This window comes from Psittacula echo (assembly GCF_963264785.1).
Source record: "Psittacula echo genome assembly, chromosome: 5".
NCBI classification, from domain to species: domain Eukaryota; kingdom Metazoa; phylum Chordata; class Aves; order Psittaciformes; family Psittacidae; genus Psittacula; species Psittacula echo.
In genome coordinates this window covers 38,330,552-38,352,355 of record NC_137739.1, presented here as the reverse complement: position 1 = coordinate 38,352,355, position 21,804 = coordinate 38,330,552, and the positions used below count along the sequence as shown (strand labels likewise).

General features: G+C 43.7%; 1 protein-coding gene across 1 annotated transcript in view; it reads right to left on the bottom strand.

Moving 5' to 3' along the window:
• CHID1 (chitinase domain containing 1) overlaps positions 1-21,804 on the bottom strand; it is a gene marked incomplete at both ends in the record, with an annotated part of 135,921 nt that overhangs the window by 71,684 nt on the left and 42,433 nt on the right. The window contains one exon of the mRNA XM_080619788.1: positions 20,238-20,393. Within this exon, the coding sequence (XP_080475914.1) occupies positions 20,238-20,393 (156 nt within the window). The remainder of the gene's footprint in view (positions 1-20,237; positions 20,394-21,804) is intronic.

Sequence of the window (21,804 nt, the reverse complement as noted above, 5' to 3'; positions counted from 1 at the left end):
TGTTCAAGGCCAGGTTGGATGAGGCCTTGGGTGACATGGTTTAGTGTGGGGTGTCCCTGCCCATGGCAGGGGGGTTGGATAGATGATCTCAAGGTCCTTTCCAACCCTAACTATTCTATGATTCTATGATAATATCTAAATCCCTTAAAAAAAATTCAAAGCAGTGCAGGAATATGGAAAGTGGCAGCTTCATTGACTTTAATCTTTCCACGTTAGTGGCTCAAAATGTTCAGCATATTAAGCACAGACCTTGTCGTGGTTTAAGCCCAAGCTGTAAATCAGAACCACGCAGTCTACTGCCCCCCCCCCCCACCTTTCTTCCCTCCGCTTCTGGAGGGACAGGGAGGAGAATCAAAAGAATGCAGCTCCCACGGGTTGAGATAAAGACAGTCCAGTAACTAAGGTATAACACAAATCATTACTGCTGCCACCAATAATAACAACGACAAGAGAAATAACAAGGGAAGAGAATACGATACCGCCCGCCGGAAAAGACAGCCCGACTGCAAAAGGGACGTGCCCTTCTGGGTAGCTCCCAGTTACATCCCCGGGCATGACGTGCTGTGGTATGGAATACCTCCTTGGCCAGTCTGGGTCAGGTGTCCTGTCCCTGCTTCCTCCCGGCCCCTCCTCCTCCCTGGCAGAGCATGAGACTCACAAAGTCCTTGGTCAGTCTAAACATCAGTGTTATCAGTTTTTGTTCCCAGGCCAAAAGTCAAAAACACAGTGCTGCAACAGCTACTAAGAAGGAGAAAAAAAACCTGACTGCTACTGCTGAACCCAGGACAACCTTTAACCCACAACTCCTCCTCAGCTGGAAACAATGTAAGAAAGTAAGTTAGTGGGAGTCACTTACCTTTCACTCAAACAGGAAAAAAAAAAAAAAAAAAATCAATCTTGTAAAACACTGATGTCCTAAATTTTGCTAGATACAAGGAAACACTAATGATAAGATTACCTCTTCTCGCCTTTAACAACTGCAGTAGATAATTTTACATTTAAGACTGCAAGCACTACCTGCCATCTATACCTCTAACCTGTATGTGAGGCTGGCAGTATGACTATCCCTAATCTTACAGAACCTGCGTCACAGAACCTACAGACTCCATTTCAACCCTCTTGCCTGATCAATGTCCTCACTCACGAACAGGTAAGTGCACGTACCTGCTCTAAGTGTGGCAATGCAGCGACCTTGAACTTTACATGAAATACTATTCTAGTGGAATTTTTTTTTCCCCTCCCCAACCTTAAAGGCAGGTAAATGACAAAAGGCAGAAGCTATTTGCAAAAGGTTTACAAAGATGTGGTTTATGAAGATATTTTTACTTTTCTCAAAGACAGTTTCTTTTTAAAATAGGGTAACAAAACAAACATTTGATTTAAACATGGAAATGACATACATAAAACTGTCAGAAATAAATAACTATTTAGGATATGTGTCTATATTTTGGGCATAATCTTGTAAATTTCATCGAGTTTACAAATGATTTATTTGAGATCATTTTCATAATACTGTATTTTTTTCTTAAATGTAGATTAAGTATCTCAGTCTGCCGTGATTTCTATTTTAGACAAAAACAACAGTGTGTTCCAGAAACATTCTGAAATGCAGCTGTCCTATTTTTAGAGCACAAAATCCAAGAACTACTTTAGCTAAAATTTATTACTCAATATTTCTTGATCCATTTTCCTAAAACAGGCATGAAATAATTTAGGGAGGGAAGCCTCCTCTTCCCTCTACTTCCTGGTGTTAATAATAAACTGAGATATCCCGTAAAAATGTAAAAAAAATAATTTATTGGACCTTATGCTGCTGCTGAATGTTATCACCAGAAACCTCCTTCAATCACCTGCTGCATAACACCAAGTGTAAACAAGCTGCTTGCACATATTAGAAGCTGTTAATGTTGTGGAACACACTTGCACTTCAATTACTTCAAAAACTGCGTAGCTATACGCTCCAGTACTGTTTTCTGTAAGTATTACTTCAAGGCTTCAAGCCTGTTCCTGAGTTACATATTTCCATGCCAGTTCGCGATTTGGTTAGCAAGTTCTTCCATCAGAAATGAGATCATTGCATACTTTCACGCTGCAATTACTACTTTTCTGTATAACTGTAATGAATATGCACACTTATTGTGAAACTTAACAGCATAAAAAACAGCCTTGAGAAATGTTAAAATAATTTTACAGAATTATTTCCTGTTCCCTTATCTTATGCTTTGTAACTTTTTTTTTTTTTTTTTCCCAGTGTACCATTTAAAGGCATTGTGTCAAAAAAAAAGGAGGCATTTAGATTGTATCACTGTGCCTACAGACATTTTGGTCACATCAGGACGGAGATTCTACAAGAAAAGCTAACACCATACTTTGGTCTGCCTCATGCAGCAGTCTCAGAGTGCATGAAATGGATCAGGTTTGGGTTTTTTTTTGGATAAGACAGCAGAAGAGGCACACTAATGGCTGACGAGTTTCAGTACACAGGACCAGGTTATAGTCATGCCAAAGAAAAAAGCCCCAAAGTACTGGGTGCACAGCACTTCTTCTGTGCCAGCCTGCCTGACAGCATTCACATAGCCAAGTAACAAAGACATGACTTTAGCAGACTTTGGGGGGAGGAAGGGAAGGCAAGGAACTGCTTTATCAAGATTTAACTAGGTTTCAGAGCTAAATAAAGCTTTGAAAATGGTGCTCTTTAGCAATAGCAAACTGCAATTGTCTTCCTATAAACTCAACCAACTGAAATTATATTCAGTTACCAAGAAAGTTCATTCAACTTCTATACTGATGATATTGAGATTAGCTTCACTAGGCCTAAAAAAAAAAAAACAACCCAAACCACTCCCAAGTCCTTCTCTGCAGGGCTGCTCTGAATCTTTTCTCCGTCCAACCCCTAGCTGTGCCTGGGATTGCCCTGACCAAGGTGTAGGACCTTGCACTTGGCATGGTTAAACTTCATGAGGCTGGCATTGGCCCAGCTCTCAACTGTGTCAAGGTCCCTCTAGGTGGCATTCCTTCCCTTCAGCTCATCAACCGAACCACACAACTTGCTGAGGGCACACTCAATCCCCCTGTCCATGTCACTGACAAAGATGTAGAACAAGACTGGACCCAACACCGATCCCTGAGAGACACCACTCGTTACCTGTTTCCAATTGGACATTGAGCCATTGACCACAACTCTGCATGCATCCATCCAGCCAATCCTTTATTCGCCAAGTGGTCCATCCATCAAATTGATGTCCCTCCAGTTTAGAGACAAGGATGTCACGTGGGACAGCATCCAACGCTTTGCACAAGTCCGGGTAGATGACGTCAACTGCTTTGCCTGTATCTATCAGGTCTGCAGCCTCATCATAGAAGGCCACTAAATTGGTCAGGCATGGTTTCCTCTTAGTGAAGCCATGTTGGCTGTGACCAACCACCTTATTGTTTCTCATGTGCCTCAGCATGCCTTCCAGGAGAATCTGTTCCAAGATTTTGCCAGGCACAGAGGTGAGACTGACTGGTCTGTAATTCCCCAGGTCATCCATTTTCCTCTTCTTGAAAATGGGGGTTATATTTTCCTTTTTTCCATTTGTCAGGAAATTTACCTGACTGCCATGATTTTTCAAATATGATGGACAGTGGTTAGCAACTTGATCTGCCAGCTCCTTCAGGACCTGCAAATGGGTTTCATCAGGTCCCAAGGTCTTGTGCACATTCAGGTTCCTAAGATGATCTTGAACCTGATCCTCTCCTACAGTGGCCTTAAGGTCTTCATTCTCACAGTCCCTGCATCTTACTTCCAAGACACGGGCAGCATGGTCAGAGCACTTGCCGGTGAAGACTGCAGCAAAGAAGTCATTGGATTTGGAGACCAAATGCAGGGTAGCCAGTTCTGCTAGCTTTCAGAAAGGGCCCACATTATTCCTAGTCTGTCTTTTGTTTGCTACATAACTACAGAAGCCCTTCCTGTTTTCTTTCACATCCCCTGCCAGACTCAGTTCTAACTGGGCGTTAGCTTTCCTGACCTAGGCCATAGCTTCCCGGACAACATCCCTGTATTCTTTCCAGGCTGTCTGCCCTTGCTTTCACCTTCTATAAGCCTCTTTTTTGCCCTCTAAGTTTTCTCAGCAGCATCTTATCTATCCATGGAGGTCTCCTGGCCCTCCTTCCACATTTCCTTCTAGTCAGGTGTCGTGGTTTAAGCCCCGGCTGTAAATTAGAACCACGCAGTCTACTTCCCCCACCCCCACACTCCCCAGAGGGATGGGGAGGAGAATCAAAAGAATGTAACTCCCATGGGCTGAGATAAAAACAGTCCAGTAACTCAGGTATAACACAAATCACTACTGCTGCCACCAATAATAATAATGATAAGAGAAATAACAAGGGAAGAAAATATGATACCGCTCGCCGGAAAAGAGCCCGACCGAAAAGAGGACGTGCCCTTCCGGGTAGCTCCCAGTTACATCCCCGGGCATGACATGCTGTGGTATGGAATACCTCTTTGGCTAGTTTGGGTCAGGTGTCCTGTCCCTGCTTCCTCCCGGCCCCTCCTCCTCCCTGGCAGAGCATGAGACTCACAAAGTCCTTGGTCAGTCTAAACATCAGTGTTATCAGCTCTTCCCAGGCCAAAAGTCAAAAACACAGTGCTGCAACAGCTACTAAGAAGGAGAAAAACTGACTGCTACTGCTGAACCCAGGACAGTATCCACCCCTTATTCCATACCATTCACGTCATGCTCAGATCCCACATTTTCCATATACCCTCACTCTCATTTCAGTGCACTGTTATCTTAGTGCACGGACCAATTCCTATAAAGCTACTGAGTCCATTCGGTTCATGATGTTGGGCTCCATCTCTTGTAACAGTCTTTCAGAGCAGGAGAAGCTGTGTGCAGTGTTGGATCGTTGTCTGCTGATGCTGATCATTCCTTTACTGTAGAACTCGTCCGGTTCTATCAAAGTTCATTCTCTGTTGGGATGATGGTCGGAGGGAAGTCAGGGCCAGTCGCTGGTGCCCTGCAGACTTCTAGTTGATGGCTATAGCAGGCAACAGCGTACAATTGAGTTCATTGTCTGTTTTCCCCTAAAATCAAATCCCCTTGAGGTACGCATCAGACTTCCCCATCTTCCTGCATTACCCACCAAGTACATCCGGGTCCCTGAGCAAAAGCAATCCCGCGAGTGGGTTTGCCTTTACCTGAAGCAGGAATAACCCAGACTGTCTTCCCCAGCAAATTCTTCATGTGCACCACAGGAACTTTGTCCCCCTCTGCAATATGTAAAAGTTCTGACTGGGCTGGGCCAGCCCTGTTGGCAGATCCTCTGGTGTTGACCAACCAGGTGGCCTTTGGTAAGTGTGTATCCCAATGCTTGAAAGTTCCCCCACCCATTGCTCTCAGTGTAGTTTTTAACAGCCCATTATACCGTTCGATTTTCCCAGAGGCTGGTGCATGGTAGGGGATGTGATATACCCACTCAATGCCATGCTCTTTGGCCCAAGTGTCTATAAGGTTATTCCGGAAATGAGTCCCATTATCTGATTCAATTCTTTCTGGGGTGCCATGTCACCACAAAATCTGGTTCTCAAGGCCCAGGATAGTGTTCCGGGCAGTGGCATGGGGCACAGCGTATGTTTCCAGCCATCCGGTGGTTGCTTCCACCATGGTAAGCACATGGCGCTTGCCTTGGCGGGTTGGTGGGAGTGTGATATAATCAATCTGCCAGGCCTCCCCATATTTATACTTCAGCCATCGTCCTCCATACCAAAGAGGCTTTAACCGTTTCGCTTGTTTAATTGCAGCACATGTTTCACACTCATGAATAACCTGGGCAATAGTGTCCATTGTTAAGTCCACCCCTCGATCACGGGCCCATCTATATGTTGCATCTCTGCCCTGACGACCTGAAGTGTCATGGGCCCATCGGGCCAAAAATAATTCACCTTTATGTTGCCAATCTAAGTCCATCTGAGCCACTTCAATCTTAGCAGCTTTATCCACTTGTTGGTTGTTCTGGTGTTCCTCAGTGGCCCGACTCTTGGGTACATGGGCGTCTACATGGCGTACCTTCACTACCAGGTTCTGCACCCGGGCAGTGATATCTTGCCACAGTGCAGCAGCCCAGATGGGTTTACCTCTGCGTTGCCAGTTGCTCTGCTTCCATTGCTGCAACCACCCCCACAGGGCATTTGCCACCATCCATGAGTCAGTATAGAGATAAAGTACTGGCCACTTTTCTCGTTCAGCAATGTCCAGGGCCAGCTGGATGGCTTTCACCTCGGCAAACTGACTCGATTCACCCTCCCCTTCAGCAGTTTCTGCAACTTGTCGTTGAGGACTCCATACAGCTGCCTTCCATCTCCGATGCTTTCCCACAATACGGCAGGACCCATCAGTAAACAAGGCATACTGCTTTTCACTTTCTGACAGTTTATTATATGGTGGGGCCTCTTCAGCACGCATCACCTCCTCCTCTGGTGACATTCCAAAATCTTTGCCCTCTGGCCAGTCCATGATGACTTCTAGAATGCCTGGACGACTGGGATTTCCTATTCGAGCTCGTTGTGTAATTAGTGCAGCCCATTTACTCCATGTCCCATCGGTTGCATGATGTGTAGAGGAGACCCTGCCTTTGAACATCCAGCCCAGAACGGGCAACCGGGGTGCCAGGAGGAGCTGTGCTTCAGTGCCAATCACCTCCGAAGCAGCTCGAACCCCTTCATAGGCTGCCAGTATCTCTTTCTCAGTTGGGGTATAGCTGGCCTCAGACCCTTTGTATCCCCGACTCCAAAAGCCGAGGGGTCGACCTCGAGTCTCCCCTGGAGCTTTCTGCCAGAGGCTCCAGGTAGGACCATTCTCCCCGGCTGCGGTGTACAGTACATTTTTTACATCTGGCCCAGTCCGGACTGGTCCAAGGGCTACTGCATGAACTATCTCACGTTTAATTTGCTCAAAGGCTTGTTGTTGCTCAGGGCCCCATTTAAAATCGTTCTTCTTCCGGGTCACATGATAGAGAGGGCTTACAATCGAACTGTAATTTGGGATGTGCATTCTCCAGAACCCCACAGCACCCAAGAAAGCTTGTGTTTCTTTCTTATTAGTTGGTGGAGACATTGCTGTTATTTTGTTGATCACATCTGTAGGGATCTGGCGACGTCCATCTTGCCATTTTATTCCCAAAAACTGAATCTCCTGTGCAGGTCCCTTGACCTTACTCCGTTTTATGGCAAAACCGGCTTTCAGCAGGATTTGGATTATTTCCCTCCCTTTCTCAAAGACTTCTTCCGCTGTATCACCCCACACAATAATGTCATCAATGTACTGCAGGTGTTCTGGAGCTTGCCCCTGTTCAGTGCATTCTGGATCAGTCCATGGCAAATGGTAGGGCTGTGTTTCCACCCCTGGGGCAGTCGGTTCCAAGTGTACTGGACGCCCCTCCAAGTAAAAGCAAACTGTGGCCTGCACTCTGCTGCCAAAGGAATTGAGAAGAATGCATTGGCAATATCAATCGTGGCATACCACTTGGCTGCCTTTGACTCCAGTTCATACTGAAGGTCTAGCATGTCCGGTACAGCAGCACTCAATGGTGGTGTGACTTCATTCAGGCCACGATAGTCTACTGTTAGTCTCCACTCTCCGTTAGACTTTCGCACTGGCCATATGGGGCTATTAAAGGGTGAGCGGGTCCTGCTGATCACTCCCTGACTCTCCAGACTACGGATCAGTTTATGGATGGGAATCAGGGAGTCTCGGTTGGTGCGATACTGCCGCCGGTGCACTGTTGCGGTTGCGATTGGCACTTGCTGTTCTTCGACCTTCAGCAACCCCACAACAGAAGGATCCTCTGAGAGACCAGGCAAGGTGGACAGCTGCTCATTTTCCTCAGTCTCCAAAGCAGCAATACCAAAAGCCCATCGGTACCCTTTTGGGTCTTTGAAGTACCCTCTCCTGAGGTAATCTATGCCGAGGATGCATGGAGCCTCTGGACCAGTCACAATGGGGTGCTTTTGCCATTTCCTTCCAGTCAGGCTGATCTCAGCCTCCAGTACAGTCAACTCTTGGGATCCTCCTGTCACTCCAGAGATATAGATGGGTTCCACCCCTTGACAGCTTGACGGCATCAGGGTACACTGTGCACCGGTATCTACTAGAGCTTTATACTTCTGTGGGACTGATGTGCCAGGCCATCTGACCCACACAGTCCAGTAAATCCGATTATCCCCTACCTCCATCTGGCTGGAGGCAGGGTCCCTCTAACAGTCATCACAACGTTGGACACCTAAGTCGTATTGAAAGGGATTATTCTTCGTTATCATAGGAGCTGGAGTAAAATCAGCTCTTCCACTCCATCTGGGAACCTGCTCACCAGAGACTGAAGCCGCAGCTCTCATGGGATGATTAGTCTTGACCCTTGTTCCTATTTTCAATTCATGCACCCGTTCCTCCAAAGCTGAAGTAGGTTTTCCATCCCACTTCATCATGTCTTCTCCATGATCCCGCAGGTAAAACCATAGGGTGGCCCGTGGTGTTTGCCTTCTATATCTTCTGTCTCGAACAATAGGACGTCTTTTGTTAACAGCTGAGACGTGTGTTGGTACACGTGAGGAGCTGGATAAATCAGATAGATCGTCCCTCAATTGTTTGAGATCCTGGGACAGTTTTTCCACAGCTGAGATGATGGAAGGGGTGAGATTGTCTTCGAACTCTCGGAGTTTATGAATCATTTCATCCACTGTTGGTGTTACTATGTCACCCCAGGTTACTGTTGCCAATGAATGGGCATATGATGACTGTGCATTCCGTGTAAGTTTTCGCCACATGGGTCGTGTACATTCGACTTCATCTGGGTCTATGGGTATATCTCCGTTATTCGGTTTGATGTGATAAATCATCTCTACGATGGCTGATTCCCTCAGAGACTGGATGCCTTTGTCTAAAGTAGTCCACTTGGCCGAACGACTCGTAACATCGTCCTTGTATGGAAACCTTTCTTTCACAGCTGCCAAGAGCCGCCTCCAAAGACTGAGGGACTTTTTCTCTCTTGCAATTTCTTTGTCAATTCCCCCTTCTCTAGCAAGTGATCCCAGCTGCTTGGCTTCCGTACCTCCTAGTTCGTGACCATCGGCCCCATTGTCCCAGCATCGGAGCAACCAGGTGATGATGTGCTCCCCTGGTTGACGGGTAAAATCTTTTCGCATATTCCGTAGCTCGGTTGAGGTCCAAGGTCGAGAAGTCACCTCTTCTTCTTCTTCGTCATGTGATGATGACTCCTGATCAGATGGTGGCCTGGGTGGTGAATACATTGTTTCTTCATCTTGCTTCACCCTTCTTGCCTCTTTTTTGCTTTTTCTCTTGCGTAGAGGGGCAATCGATATTGGTATGAATTGGTCCTCTGGTTTAGCTGCAGTCATCACTGTGGTTTGAGTAGCAACAGTACTTGTCGCTGGGGGTGGTGTAGCTGCTGTGGTTGGAGCTGGGGTAGCTTCGCTGTCTGTTGCAGTTGAAGTTTGAGTAGCGGCTGTACTTGTCGCTGGGGTAGCTGCACTGTCTGTTGCAGTCGAAGTTTGAGTAGTGGCTGTACTTGTCGCTGGGGGTGGTGTAGCTGCTGTGCTCGGAGCTGGAGTAGCTGCGCTGGCTGTTGCTTCGCCCTCAGATCCAGGGACATTTTTTCCCTTTTGAAGGTGCTGGATAGCGTTGAACAAGGCCCGGTAAGCATAGGCCAAGCCCCAGCACATTGACATGATTTGTCCCTCTCTGGTATGACCAGGATGACAACACACCTCATTTAAGTGTTTTACTAATTCTTCTGGATTTTGCACTTGTTTGGTGGTGAAATTCCAAAACACTGGAGGGGCCCACTGACCTAGATACTTGCCCATACTATCCCACACACCCTGCCACTCATGGCTATCCAACCTCGGGGAAAATCTCTCGGTCCCCCTATTTTGTCGTCTAACCCCAGACAAGACCCAAACCCGACTCTGCTTAACTCTTGAGATCAGACGTAACGGTTGTGGACAAAACACACTCTGTATGCGTGCCAACATGGTGACCCCCATCACAATCAGCAAACAGGTCTCAACAATATTAAAAGGCCACTCAAAAATTTCAAAACTCTCAAACGATGCTGCAAATGGTCTGGGAGGGGCACTGGGAGGGTAAAAGAATGTCTCCTTCATAGGTTGACCACCCAGGAAGGAGAAAAAAGATGTATAGTTGCTAAGCATTTGTATTATATACCTCCCAAAGTATAAAGGTGGTGACCACACTGGGAACACAAGCCAGATCAGTTTCATGATCAATCCTTCTATTGTATTACAAGTCATTGCCACAAAATACAACGAGACAACAACCTTAGCCCAAGCCCCACACTTGAAAAACACCAACACAGCAAATACCGGCTTTAAGTAACCTACGGCATATTGAGACTGTGAGATCAAAAACAACAACTTTGAGAGCCAATAAATCAGCATTGTGACGAGTGACTATTAATCCAAAACACTGAATGCTTATCACAAATACGATTAGACACACTCCGGGCAGATCTGTCGTTATCTCAACCCTTCGTGCCCCACGTTGGGCGCCAAAAAGAACTGTCGTGGTTTAAGCCCCGGCTGTAAATTAGAACCACGCAGTCTACTTCCCCCCACACACACTCCCCAGAGGGATGGGGAGGAGAATCGAAAGAATGTAACTCCCACGGGCTGAGATAAAAACAGTCCAGTAACTCAGGTATAACACAAATCACTACTGATGCCACCAATAATAATAATGATAAGAGAAATAACAAGGGAAGAGAATATGATACCGCTCGCCGGAAAAGAGCCCGACCGAAAAGAGGACGTGCCCTTCCGGGTAGCTCCCAGTTACATCCTCGGGCATGACGTGCTGTGGTATGGAATACCTCTTTGGCTAGTTTGGGTCAGGTGTCCTGTCCCTGCTTCCTCCCGGCCCCTCCTCCTCCCTGGCAGAGCATGAGACTCACAAAGTCCTTGGTCAGTCTAAACATCAGTGTTATTAGCTCTTCCCAGGCCAAAAGTCAAAAACACAGTGCTGCAACAGCTACTAAGAAGGAGAAAAACTGACTGCTACTGCTGAACCCAGGACATCAGGACACAACACTCTTGGTAGCAGGTGATCCTTGAATATCGACCAACAGTCTTGGGTCCCCCTGCCCCCTAGGGCTATATCCCATGGAACCTCACTAAGCAGGCTTCTGAAGAGGCCAAAGTCTGCTCTCTGGAAGTCCAGGCCAGTGAGCTTGCTGCATGCCCTTCTCACTGTCCTGAGGATCTCAAATTCGACCATCTCATGATCACTAAAGCCAAAGCCGCCTTGGACTGTCACATTCTCAACCAGCCCCTCCCTGTTGGTGAGTACAAGGTCAAGCATGGCCCCTCTCCCTGTTGGTTCCTCAATTACTTGCAAGAGCAAGTTGTCTTCCACACAATCAAGGAACCTCCTGGATTGCTTGTGCCAGGCTGTACTGTCCCTCCAACAGATATCAGGATGGTTAAAGTCCCCCACGAGGATAAGGGCCTGCAAGTGTGAGGCTGCTCTTATCTGTCTATAGAGAGCTTCATCCACAGAGACTTCTTAATTGGGCGGCCTGTAACAGATCTCCACAGTAATGTCACCCATTGCTATTTTCCCTTTGACCCTGACCCACAAGCTCTCTGTTGACTCATCACCCGTCCCCAGACAGAATTCCATACTTTCCAGCCTATCACTGACATAAATAGCTACACCCCCTCCCCATCTGCCTGGCCTGTCTTTCCTAAAGAGCCTAAAACTTCCATTCCAACACTTCAGTCATAGGAGCCATCCCACCATGCTTCTATGATACCGATGATGTCATATTCCCATAGCAATGGACACATCTCTAATTCCTCTCATTTACTGCCCATACTATAGGCATCTGTTTAGAGGCATCTGAGCTGAGTTCCAAATAAAGCTGACTCATTAGCTGGAGTGGCTGAAATATCTCTGCATCGCTCCAAGCATTTAACAAAGGTGCTGGCAACTGACTGGGAATGTTGGAATGGATCGGTATCCCTCTCCCTCAACACATCTAGTTTAAAGCTGCCTTGACCAGCCTGGCAAGTCTCTTACCAAAGCAGCTCTTGCCCTTCGTCAGACCAGCTCCACCAGCCTCCAGCAGACCTGGTCCAAATCGAGTCCTGTGTTCTAAATAACCGAACCCCTGACTATGGCACCACTGTTCTAACCATTTATTAACCTGCCTGGTCTTTCCAAGGTCCTCCCCTTTGACCTGGAGGATCGATGAAAAAAGCTATCTGAGCCCCAGAGCCCCTAAGCACCTCTCCCAGGGCTCTGTAGTCCTTAACGATTCACAGGCTACTGCTGTCACTATCACTAGCACGCACATGGACCACAAGAAGTGGGTAACAGTCAGTGGGACTTACTAGATCAGGCAGCCTCTCCGCAACATCCCTGATTTGAGCCACTGCTAGGCAACACACCGCCCTCGAGATCGGGTCAGGCCCTTTCAAAGTAGAGCCTACTTTTACCTGCCTACTATTACTAGAGTGTACTACTATGACCCGCCACTTTCTCCTGGAGGCACTAGTAGTGATCCTCTTTACTGGTGCATCAGCTAGTTGTTCATTTGGTGAGGTGTATATTTCCTTGTTAGCCCCCTGCAGAACTGCAAAGCAGTTCTGGGTGGGGATGCTGGATTTTGGAGGAAGCTCCTTGCTTCTAATTGTCCTCTTCTTCCTTTTTTTTTTTTGTGTTATTAGCTCCTAGCTTCCTGGGTTAATGCCATCATTTTCTGTATGCGCTATGGTGGACACTTGTGGGCCCTGACCAGTCTGGGCCTGGAGCAAGCAGTCCAGCTGCCTATCAGCTTCCCTGGTATCTCTTAGCCTACTGACACTCCCCCGCAGCTCCACCACTTGCTGCAGGAGGATCTCCATCAGGGCACACAGAGTGAAGCCCTGTCCACTGTGCACCCTTGCCTCAAGAAATAAGTCGAGTCACTTTTCACACTTTGAGGTCTGTGCTGCAGCCTCCCCTCTCGTCAGGTCTGTCTGGGTGCCTAGGAGAGACTGATCTGAAATCAGTCTCCACTGTCCACAGTCCCAAAGATTGGTATGAGAAGTTGAGATGGGATTCCACAGTCCATTGTCTCAAAGATTGGTATGACAAGCTGAGATGGAATTCACCTATCTTTTGTCTCAGACATGGTCGGAGGGAGTTAAGACTCCAATGTCCATTGCTTGGGAAAATGGTGTGAGGAGCTGAACTGGGACTCCACCAATCACTGTCTGAGAGATGAGTGGGAAAGAGCTGAGATAAGACTCTTCTGTCCATTATCCCAAGAATTGCTGCAGACACGTGCAGTTGAAGAGCTGGCTGCAAGACCAGGGAAACTGGTCCGCCAGAAACACATAATACATGACATGAAGAACAGAGGTACTTTCCCTCCCCCTCCTCCCCCATGATAAAAGGAGGAAATTGCAATCATGAAGAGGAGCCATTGCCATGAGGATGACTCCAGAAGGAAACCTCCATGAGGACACTCTCCACCAATGACTGCTACAGACCCTGAGGGACACCCTTCATAAGACATCACCATGAGGACAACTCCATGACACACACTACACAGGGTACCTTCACAGAGATGACTCCAGATGGGCACCTCCACGAGGACACCTACCTCTGACAACTACTATGGACTCTTGGGGACACTCTGCTCTGACACTGACTATGAACCCTGGAGAACTCCCACCACCGACGATAACGGATCCCTGGGACACCACTGGAGAAAGTCCACAGTGGTGACTCAATCTCTCTCTCTGCACCCCAAATTCTTGCTTTTCTATCTTTTTTCCAATCTGTCCTATCACTATCCCCTTTATTACAAAAAAATCCCATTTTTATAATTGCTTTTTCATAATAAACCAACTGATCAATTATGGTGCTTGATCTCATTCGCATCTTAATTTCACTCTTGGGATCACTAACAAAACAGGGTCCGACACTGGGGCTTTCTCCAATTGTACCCTGATACTGCCAATGCTGCCACCACCAGGGCAGACAAAGCAGAGCTCCCAGACCGGGCCCTGGCGCTGGCCCCGGCCCTCAGGTGAGTGCTCACCATTCCACTCGCCTATCTGCAACAACTGCTGGCGCCAACTGCCAACTGCCGGCGGCAACTGCCGGCCGCGTTCCACCCCCTGTGAGTTCCTGCTCGCCTCAGGAGAGCTGCGGCTCCTGGGCAAGGCCTGGCGAGGGCTTGAGGCTGCCTCGGGAACTCTCGCCGCTCAGAACTGAGACCCTGGACACGGTGTTTCTCCTCGCTCCAGTGCTGAAGGTGTGAACTTCATCCACGTTGCTGTCTTTTGGCTCAAAAAGAAGAGGAATTCATGCCTTCAGAATCAGAAGCTTCCCAGAGGAATCTATACTGCATATGATCCAACAAGTCAGCACAGCGCACTTAGCCAGCTCTAGGCTAATTCATAAAGGGACCAAGCATTTATAGGAGGCCATTTTCACACTCCTCCCCAGTTCATTTCCAGTGGAACTGAACACAGTATCTCATGGGTGATGGTCAACAAGGCAAACACAATCACTGTTCTCAGCACTGAGCAGGAGAAGGGATGGGGCAATGGGAGCTAAGGAATTGATAGTGGATAAATCTGGATACACACATAGTGGTATCTGTTATATGTTCTTTGAAGGGAATCAGTCAGGGCTAGTAATGGGTTTAGGTCTGCCACTGGTGAGTGATCTCACCAGCCCAAATAAGGCTTCCAAAGCAATGAGTTTATTTCACTTTATACTGGCTTCATACACCCACATGCAGATTTATGAAAGTAAGTAAACTTAACTTACAATAAAGGTTTCTGGCTCTTCCCTTTGTTTGTTTTAAGCTAAAGAAGTAGTCTTTTCCAATTACATCATGCTATCTTATAATGTTTAGAATACAACAAGGCAGTGAAGGACTAAATCATTATTATTTTGTCAAAATTTGTCTGCCTAAATATTGCCTGTACTAAATTTACCATTAAAAAAGATCCTGAGACAAAGAGCACATTTCACAGCAATATGCTCACCATTTAAAATGTAGATAACTGACATTTTTTTTTATAAACAGATGCACTGAGATATACATACTCACCCACAGCCAATAAACCATTGTACAACTGAACTTCAGAACCAGTCATGTGCCTTATAAACCTTTTCCTCAATTCTAAAGATATAAGGAATGCGTTTTATGTAAAACCCAAATATAGCAGCTTTTGTATTTAACATCACATTTACAACCTAAACAAGCTGAAATATAATCATAATTTTATTTCATAAGATATTCTATCTACTTTATATGAATTAACTGGTCTTTTGCTTTCAGCCAACAGCTCACACCTTCCTTACGTCAAGGAAGGGAGGGACAGATATACAATGTAAGCCACACAGAATATCCTGGGAGAGAGTGGAATTTAGTAGAATAAACCTCTTGAATCACCCCTGAATTATTTAGACATTTGTAATACAGAAGTAACTCGTCCCAGTTCCAGGCCCAATTGTAACTTCCTCCTATGACTGCCATGATTTTACCATCTCACCCAGCAGCACAATTTCAGAAGAAAGAGCTTAACAGTTTCTCCAATTAAGGAGAGTGGACAACAGATCAAGAGGATGTTCAATCCTGCAGAACCAACTGGCCCATCAGTTTATTTGAAATATTAGCATCTTCTCAATATTTGAAATATTAGTATCTCCATAAACAAAATGGATTAAATCAGGAAACATAATTCTGGTATACACTGAAGAAATCAAAATCCTGAGAGAATTACAGCATGAAGCAAAATGCTGTAAAAGCCTTGAAACTTGAAGAGTAAAAGCATCCCTTGCATAAGGTGTTTGCTACCTTCTACAAGACAAAAATCTGTCACAGTTGGCCCAAAGTTTCTTAAATTTCTACTAATAAAGACAGTCATGGTAATTCAGGGATAAAGCTCACCTCTAACTACTTCAAAGTACCACTTTTTATTACCTGCTATTTACAGAATGGCAGTCAGCCAATAAAATTCTCAGTAGAACTCTACATTCTCACATAGCTTTCAAGTCATCTTATTTTCAATCCCTGAATAGCACAATGCATTGCCAAATTAGTTTCTCCCTTCCTTCAACTGGAAATGTCTCAGTCTTCTTGAATGTTTAAAAATAAACATTAAAATCCCTATTCAGATTCCTTTAAGTAAAAGGTAAGCACACACAGCACTGAATCACAACAATGGAGTTATTCACACACCTATTTTCAACAGCTATGTTTGGAACAAAAGCAGCCTGGATGCAGAAAATATTCAGAAGTTAGATACAGCCAAGTGGAACAGCAGAGATGTATCTCCCCTCTTTCAGCACTACTCAAAAAAAAAATGTCTTTAACACATTAAACTTAGAAGGGATATGCTCAATATAAATAAATCTGATTTATTAAACAGAAGTGGCACCATTCCCACATGATAGCTTTTGATTTACACCGCTTTCAGTTCACAGCTAACAATTTATTATCAGTTCCCTTTTGGTCCAGGTCATAATGGCTCCGGATTTTAGATGGCATGTAATGGAAAATGCCACTGCACTGTTGTCTAACCTCCCATGAGGAGGCAAAAGAAAGCAATGGGTAAAACTGAAATATAAACTCGCAATGATTAAGACAGATTTTGAAGAGCAGATAGTTAAAGCAAAAAACATACATCAGAAGAAGCTCATGAGATTGAGGAGCTTGCTGAAAAAGAACTCAAAGCTGAAGATTCTGCAGAAATGCTGAACGATTTCTTAAACTTCAGTGTATACTGAGGAATTATTTACCCAAGACATACACTTTTGAAGTGAAGAAGAAATACTGTCAGATTCCAGTATCAATAGAGGACATGCTGGAACAAATTGATCATTAGAGCAGCAAGTCAGCAACACCAGATGGTTGTGTTCTAACAGGATTTTAATACAGTGGTAAAATTTAATGACTACATCTTATCAGTACAGACACCTGATTCTTGACAGCCAGAGGGCAGAAAACATTGCCAGAAGCACCAGAGGCAATTTGGGGAATCACAAGCATACCACCTTTATTTCCTCCTTAGGTTTTCATATAGATTATGTCAGAACAAAATATAGACAGGAATGTACCTTCCCTGCAGCTAAACAATACTACTTGGTTCATTAAAGCACCAGGATGTACTATCATCTCTGAGAGTGACAAGTAATACTTGTAACTAAACTGCAAGACAAACACATTGTTACTGCAAATATAAGCTGTAGTTCCTACTGTAACAAACAAAGACAAACTACATTTTGTTGTAAAAGAAAAACTGTTTTCATTTCATTTAATCCTGGTATTTACATATATACACAGGTACACAATCACAGAATCATACACATATACATGCAACTTTTTATAGCATGTATGAAGAAAAAGGATATTACATGTAAAGGTTGTATATCTTTTCAGCAAAATGGTAACCAAGCACTTCTACCTTCAGATTACATTCTGAATTTAAAAAAACACTGCCAGATAATATTTTATGCAAAGAGGAATTCTATTGAAAGTTATTTTATGCACTTCCTGACAGCAAAAATATTCAGTGAATGAAATCTATGTTTCAAGCCTCTTTCCATCACTTAATTTCTATCTTAAAAGAAAAAACAAACACGAGACTCGCAAAAGTTTTTGCACTCATGAAATCCTACGCATAAACTATACTAATAGTTAACTTAAGTGCATGCTACCTTGACATCAAAGAACTTGAGAATATACAGTTTGCCACTAAAGCTTACAATTCTCCACCTCTCTTATTAAATATGATCAGATTCTGATAAATATATTTCAGCAAGACAGTGTGCACCTTACAGTGTGCCAAGAAGCACTGGCACATTGCACATGGAATATATTTCAGATGCAGTAACCTGAACAGAAAGTACAACAAAAAAATTGTCACACCATACTGCACTTAAAATTCATTCAGGATCTATTTAGTTAATACCAGTACCTTCTTTTAACATCACTATCACTGCAACATATGGAGGGTGCCTTAAGGGAGCCATGACTCAATCCTGGAACACATTTTACAGTCCTGTAACACTGCATTACAATCACCAAGGAACTGGAAGCTCACACTCACCAAGGATTCAAGGTGAGAAAAATAAATAATCAAGCCATCCACTTCTACACTGTACATAGCTTCTGAGCAGCCTTTTGTGTAGTATGAAGCAGATATAAAAATTAGAAGGAATAGATCACCCTCAGCCATTTGTCTTATTATAGAACAAAAAAACCCCTGACACAGCCAGGGAATATGAGGGAATAGTGGAATATGAGGGAAGCTTTTTTGGAGGAAGGGGAGAAAAGCATCTCTGAACAAGCTGTACCCACTGTTTTCTTTAAGTCAGAAGCTTGGCCTGTTTTGAAGCTGTTGTACCTATTTTGAACCTGTTTTACATTACTACACAACACATATAGTGAAGACTAATACATAACAGTACATGCTCAAAAATGTACTTCTGGAAAAATCAACTTAAACCATTGACCAATGTTTAATGGGTAAGGCAGCAAAGTGAAAATTAATGTGTTTTATGTATAAACTCTTAAAGTATAAAGTCTCTTAAAGATTCTGTCCAGAACCCTGCTTCTGGCAGATACGTGAAAGATTACCATATCATGGTCTATCAATGAAGAATATGTTAACAGGACCATTCTCTTATAAAACATTGTCTTGTACTCTGCACCAGTGGCCAACATCCAAGTAAACAGAGCCTCTTTCATTAGAAGTTAACCATAGATGAGTCTTAGCTCAAATATTTGTCATTAATTAAAAAGCATAATGAATTAACACTATACTATAGTCAGAAGAATCTATGAAACATAAAAGTAGATGCTATCCCAGTATGCAGTATGTTTTCAAGTAGAAACTTCATTCCAAAAGTTGCAGTTCAGAAAAAAACAAGATCCTTTTATTCTGCTAGATAGTGCTATACTCCTACCTCCAAAAGGAACTGTAAATATGACAGTGAAGCTACATTAATCGTGCTGAGCTTGTATAATTAGGCTCGTAAATCAACAATACTTTGACTATTATTTTTCCTGCCTAACCACTACAACTAACTTTACAGAAGCCATTTGATATACTCACTATATACCTTTCACTGAACACAATGGCTTTATTTTTCCCCACTCATTTTCTATTTTTCAGCCTGATTCAAACACAGTTCAGCATTGGGATAAAACTGGGTCTACAGTATTACACTCCTGCAAACAGCCAAGGTGAAGCTGGAAGACAGCAGAGGCAGCAAGTGCAATGATGACAATGTGTTTGCTTAACTGAAGGAATGGACATAAAAGATTCAGGCCTTTAGCTTATACAGTCCACCTCAGATAATATTTCAATGCCTAACATGCAATCTGTTACTATATTGAAATATTCTGGTGTAATGAATTTAGTAACCTGTGAAAGTGAGAACACTCACCTCTTATGCTTTAGGTTAGTTTCCATTTGGCTTGGTTCTACTTGATAAATTAATGACAAGCTTCTGAATAAACTTGATTTTCCTGCCAAATTCAAACTGGTTTTCTCGCTTTAATTCTGGCTTGATGTACTATACCCTGACTTTGTATTTGTACAAAGCTCACTGTCATTATAGGTGGTTGTTACCCAAAATTAAAGAAACCATTTTCCTCTGAGAATCAATATGAAATTTCAGGCTGGCTTTGGAATACTTCCCTTGATCTTGTCACAGATTTTTGTCTCCAGGTGAGATTATTGCAGCTTTTTCTACTCAAAAAAACTTGGTGGCGTATTGCTGTTTGAAACCAGTATCAAGTTCCAGAGTCACAGGTAACAACTTCAGGAACCAAGAGAAACAATCTTTTGGTCAACTGCGTGAATCCCAAAATGATACACAGAGTAAGAGAATACTGTAGAACATTTTAACACACAGATGGCAAACTGCATGTACAACCACACACAGAGGAAAGAGAGAACACAAGTCATTTTCCCATAGAAGTTCTGACAGGATAACTGTGCTATCTATCTGCACTTTTCTACAGTGAAGAGAAGCTGCAGGTCTTACTCTAACTACCAAGCAACTATTTTCAAGTGCAGATTTATCACTTTTGCCATTTCTTTGTTACACATCCATATTTCTAAACAAGAATACTTGTAAATTTCTGAGTTCTGTGAGAATATATCATACATAAGTACTTACTATTCAGAGAAGCCTTACCTGCTACCAAGGATTGGCTCCCCAGAGGCTCCCAAAGCAGAATAGTCCATGCCATAGAAATTCAGCCCTAAAAGTATTTTATTCCTCCATTTTGAATCAGGATCCAGTACTTGAACACAGGCTCGTACCCAGGGAAGAGGGGAATTTGGACCAGGTCTGTCAAGTTAGCAAGAAACAAACAGGTTGTCAGAAAAAGTGCACATTCATTCTTGGCCTAATCTTTTTGCCTAGTGTAATTGTAAAGAGCAAACTATGGCATATAAAAATCATTGAAGGTTAGCCTACAGCCGATAAAGGTTAAATGTACATTCTCTAGTGGCTTGAAGTGCTGAAGTACAAAACATGCTTGCCCCACTCTTGACTTTGTGATTCTCTTCCAAGGTGAAGGGACACAAAATGTCTTAAGAGTGGGTAAGAAAAGGTTTCCACCCAGCACATTTTCTTTGTTACTGGGCCTGGCACAATGCCTACACAGTAATTCACAACTCCATATGACTTCAGCTTTCTCTCAGTAACATCCTCAATGTTTTTACTGTAAACTGGCATAACATACTGCAACAAAATCCACCATTTATTTACAGAAAGAACTAAAAATCAGTGATTGGTTTCAATAATTGTTTTAAGGCTTATTTATGGACAAAACCCTAAACAGGCAACTACTCAACAAAAACCTAAATTAAGAACAAAGGTAGAGCCTTAATTCACAGAGTAAATGAATTGTCATACATACAGCATGAGACATGGTACTCTTTCCACTCCTCTCTCATCAGAGAGGAGAGCAGACTTTATCGCAAACACACGCTAAGATGGTAGAAGGAAAAGCATATTCTAGTTTTACAAATAACAACAACATCTACTCCCTTCTAAATACCTGCCTCAGAGCCTTTCAGATATCTGTGCCATTAAAACTCAATCTGCTAATACAGTACAGGAATGTTGCTGGAAATTGTGTGCATATTTAAAGGAAAAAGAATTGTGAGAAAACAATATATATTATCCTGCATTTCACATACTCAGACCAATCAAAGCAAATTCAGGCAAAAAAAGATTTTAATTCTTTCTATCAAGTCCTTTCTTAGACTAAAAGCATTACATGTCATAAACTATATAATGTCCTTTATTTCAAATACAACGAGTATGAACTGAAGAATGCTTCCCTCCTCCTTTCAGGTAAAAAAGATTAGGAACTCCAAGTCAGGTCTAAGTAATTTAAAGCACGAGTGAAAGTATAAAGATGTGACTGTACTACAAGCTGTGATTTTAACATGGCACAAAACATGGTGCAGCTTTGCCACACAGGAAAGACGCAGCCTACAGCACAGAATTTTGAAATGCATTCAGGGTTCCAGATGGGTTTGTATAGCATGTACAAAAGCCCTTATCACTTCATCTTCATAGATCTCAGATTTACCTAGAGGAATCCTAAAGTGGATACATCTATGCTGCATATTCCAGCAGAAGAGTAACAAAAAATTGTTTTAATTTCAATACATATTACTGTCTATGTTTGTTCTCCTCTAGGTTGCTCGGCTTGAAGATGTAGACAGGCCTGGGGAAGCAGGTATAC